This window comes from Solanum stenotomum, unplaced genomic scaffold, assembly GCF_019186545.1.
Source record: "Solanum stenotomum isolate F172 unplaced genomic scaffold, ASM1918654v1 scaffold31622, whole genome shotgun sequence".
Lineage (NCBI taxonomy): Eukaryota > Viridiplantae > Streptophyta > Magnoliopsida > Solanales > Solanaceae > Solanum > Solanum stenotomum.
The window spans coordinates 1-3,599 of NW_026031537.1; the positions used below are offsets into that span (position 1 = coordinate 1).

Genomic DNA, 3,599 nt, shown 5'->3' on the forward strand with positions numbered 1-3,599 from the left:
GATATACTTCCCATCTTGACTAAATGTAGCTGAAATTTGGCTGCTTGTATTCCGTAAACCTGATGCAAGATAATAGATCCACAGTTTATGTACACAATAACCTATTTCAAGCTCTCCAAGTGATTATATTTTAGGGAAAGTACCTTTAAATTTATGGGTCATTTCCGATCCATCAAAAATTCTGACACGAGAATCAGCTGAAGTTATAAGCACTTCTGCTGGATTCCCTGGACCAAACTGGACATGAACAAGTTCAGGTCTTAGATAGGTCTCCTGCAAAATAAGGTTACCTAATGAATAGTTGATATAGAAAAGAGAAATACCTGAAAACCAGTGACTTTTTTGGCTAGGGACTTCTTTTTGGGTTCGAGTTCAAAGCTGTCCTTTTGTTCCAGCTTGCATTCTAAATCACAAACACGTCAGAAGTTAACATTCACATTTCTCTGCAGATTAACACTTTAATAGAAACCTATGCAATGATTTACTTACCAGAGGTACTGTACATGCGACAGCTCCCTTTATGTGAGCCAATTAAAGCACCCTTCAACAATGGAAAAACAAAAAAATATCAGGTGATACAATTCACCTTTTCTTAGAGAATCACAATTGTTCTATTTCTTTTGTTGATTCTTCTAATAGTTGTGAATGCTCTCTAATATGACTACAATTGATGGTAAGTTGTTTTTGGCATGTCGGAAACCAGTAAAAGTTGGAGATATAACTACCTCGCCATCAGGAGAGTAGCAAGTAGCAGTAACCATTTCATGAAGATCTGTCCAGTCCACAACTTTCCGATCAGATACATTCCAAATTCGAACTTTTCCATCCAGTGAACCGCTGATAAAGTGGTCGTCATCTACTGGATTGAAGTGTATGCAGGTCACTGCCGCACAGAGATTCATCAGATGTAAAAATGTGTGATGGTAAATTTAACACGGGCGTTGATTGATGAGTAGCTACAATGTAACATGGTATCTCACCATAATCGTTGTGTGCAAACATTTTTAAGCAGCTCTGAGTCTCGATATCCCATAGCCTGACTGTCTTGTCCATTGAGGATGAAAGGAGTTGCTGCATCAAAATTTCATCTAGCATGTCAAGTCAAGATTTCACTGGAATAATCTCCTTATCAGATATTTCCTTCTTGTTCAGCAATTGATATTTTATCTCACTTCGTTTCGTTTTATATGATGTAGTTTGACTGTTGTGGAGTTATATAAATAAAGAAATACCTTTGACACATATCAGTAGTGTGTAAATGCACATCCCTATGTCTATAAGAGCATGTCATTAAGGATAATATGAATTCTTAGGGCTAAATTTATTGTAAATATAGAAAGGTATCGTTCTTTTTGGTACAGATTAGAAGGAAATGGAGTAGTAAACTGATACGAGCATGAAAACTGACCTGAGAACTTGACCAAGATAGGTCCAGGACATCATCTTGATGACCACTGAAAGTGCATACTGGTTTGTCTGAGAGAGCAAATACAATTTCAGGTACATTTACATACTCTGGAAGTGAATTTCCCTTCTTCTTATTAGAAGTCTTCCCCTTTTTCCTTCTTTCTGATTGCATATTAGTCATAACTGGCAGAGGTGGACGATCCGAATTACTACCAGCCATTGGTGTGTCACTGACAGAATTCGGATCATCGGATTGTTTTGTAGACATAACATCACATTCTTGCACTTCCCATACATGAATCACCCTGTCTTCCCCTGCAGTTGCTAGATACCGACCATCCGCGGTGAATCTTATGGTCCATATGGAGCCTTCATGAGCTTGAATTTCCTGACACAATTGCAACGCTGTGAATTCTTTGTGAATCTTTCCTTGCTGCCGCGCTTTAATCCATTGGGAGGAATTCTGTTTCTGTTTCTGTTCCACTAGTGCAGGTATCTCAATTTCTTTATCAACTTTTGACATGCTCATACTATTTGCAACTCCTTTTATGTTCTTCAATAGAGCAACTCCTGTTTTCTTGCTATATCTGAAACTCTTGCTGAGATACGCATTTACGTTAAGTTTTCTTTCATCATTTGTTGAAACATTTGCACGGCGCATCAGTTCCTTAACAACAGGTGAGTATCCCACAGATTTCTCAAATTCCTCCATGGAAAGTTGCTTCCCTGTTTGTAGATCACTGAGCTTATTCCACATTCCCTCTTCATTGGACTCTTTAACAATGAATTCATTTCCAGTGTCCAGATTTTTTATCAGGAAAAACGAAGCAAATCCCGAATCAGCATTTCCATTTGGCAATGTGGATGATGGTGTTTCACCTCCATTTTGTGGTGATGTAGATTTACATGTTCCCTTTTTATGCGGCACCATTACAGCAGCAGAATTTGTATACTGGCATATTCTTGTAGCTGGTCCTAAAACTCCTGAAAATGTCCTGGTAAGACGTTGTTTAGAAACGTCTCCGAGTAACTGTTCTTTCCTTTTCTTGGTATTTACAGAGAAAAACTCTATGTCACCGTCTGATCTCGACCTGAGCAGCAAAATTGGTGGCGAATTCGAAGCCTCTGGCTCCTGTTCTTGTTCTTCCTCTTGTTTAATTAGCTCTTCCTTGGAAGAACTAATCTCAACTTTTGGTATGGAAGAATCTTGACATGCATCAACTTTTCTTGAAATGGCTCTCACAACTTTAGCACTTGTTAGCTTGAGGAGTTCCTTACTACTTGTCAACCCCATTCCCTGGAGTAAGCGTTTTCGACGCTCTTTAACATCTCCTGGTTCAGCCATCCACATGCCGTAGTCTTCCATGACAATAGGAGGAAGTGGAGACGGAGAAGGATTGGAGATGGAGACCGTTTTTGTTTTCGCTGTCCCCATCTCTAAGTCTCGGAAAGTATTCTTGATAGAAAGTGAGGCCGAGAAGGAACGTCTACTATCCTCAAATTCGACCTCATCATCTGACCCCGAGGACACCAAGTCTTGGGGAACAACCGTGGAAAGGCGGTCGTGGGACTCGAAGAAGTGATCATCGTCATCGTCTTCTCCGAGACCATCCCAGTTTATAGTCAGCGTCCTGCGATACATTGTAAGAACATTTAAGAAAATCAAAGGAAAGACGGCATGTTAGATGGAAATTATTGTATTGTTGTTGTTTTGTTTGTTTGTTTGTTTGTTCATCATAGAAAATTGCTACGGAGAAGAGAGTGGGGAGAGAAGTGGAAGAGAGAAAAAGAAGGAAAAAAAAGTAGTTATGTTTGTGTAAAGGAAATTGGATGGATTGTGAAGAGGGAAAAGGAAATGGTCAATGGAGAGTCTTTTAGTTCTCCTCACGTCTATGAGTATCATGTTACCACTCTTTGTTGTCTTTTTTTTTTCTTCCGTTTCGATATCTGTTTTGAAATTTTAATTAATTCGGATTCACACCATATAAGACTCGAAGCACTTCTGATTAAATGAGAAAAGATCTTTCTCTATCTAATAAAAGTGGACGGAGGTTATATTATTTTTCGGCTAATGAAAGTCATGACTTTTTCCACTGTATCAAAAAGTCATCACAAATATTAAATTGAATTTGGCATTTGACTTTAATCATTTGAGAGGCAGAAGGGAGTTCCACCTTGGTAAAAACTTATAT

General features: G+C 38.7%; 1 protein-coding gene across 1 annotated transcript; it reads right to left on the reverse strand.

Moving 5' to 3' along the window:
- Positions 1-3: 3 nt before the first annotated feature.
- Positions 4-3,360, reverse strand: LOC125852023 (uncharacterized; the record flags this gene model as incomplete). Its single annotated transcript, XM_049531767.1, has 7 exons — positions 1,409-3,360; positions 981-1,071; positions 726-883; positions 490-541; positions 324-403; positions 144-237; positions 4-59 (listed from the first exon to the last, which is right to left on the reverse strand). Coding segments are annotated over exons 1-7 (2,172 nt in total), but the record flags the coding sequence as incomplete, so codon positions are not given.
- Between the last annotated feature and the right edge of the window lie 239 nt (positions 3,361-3,599).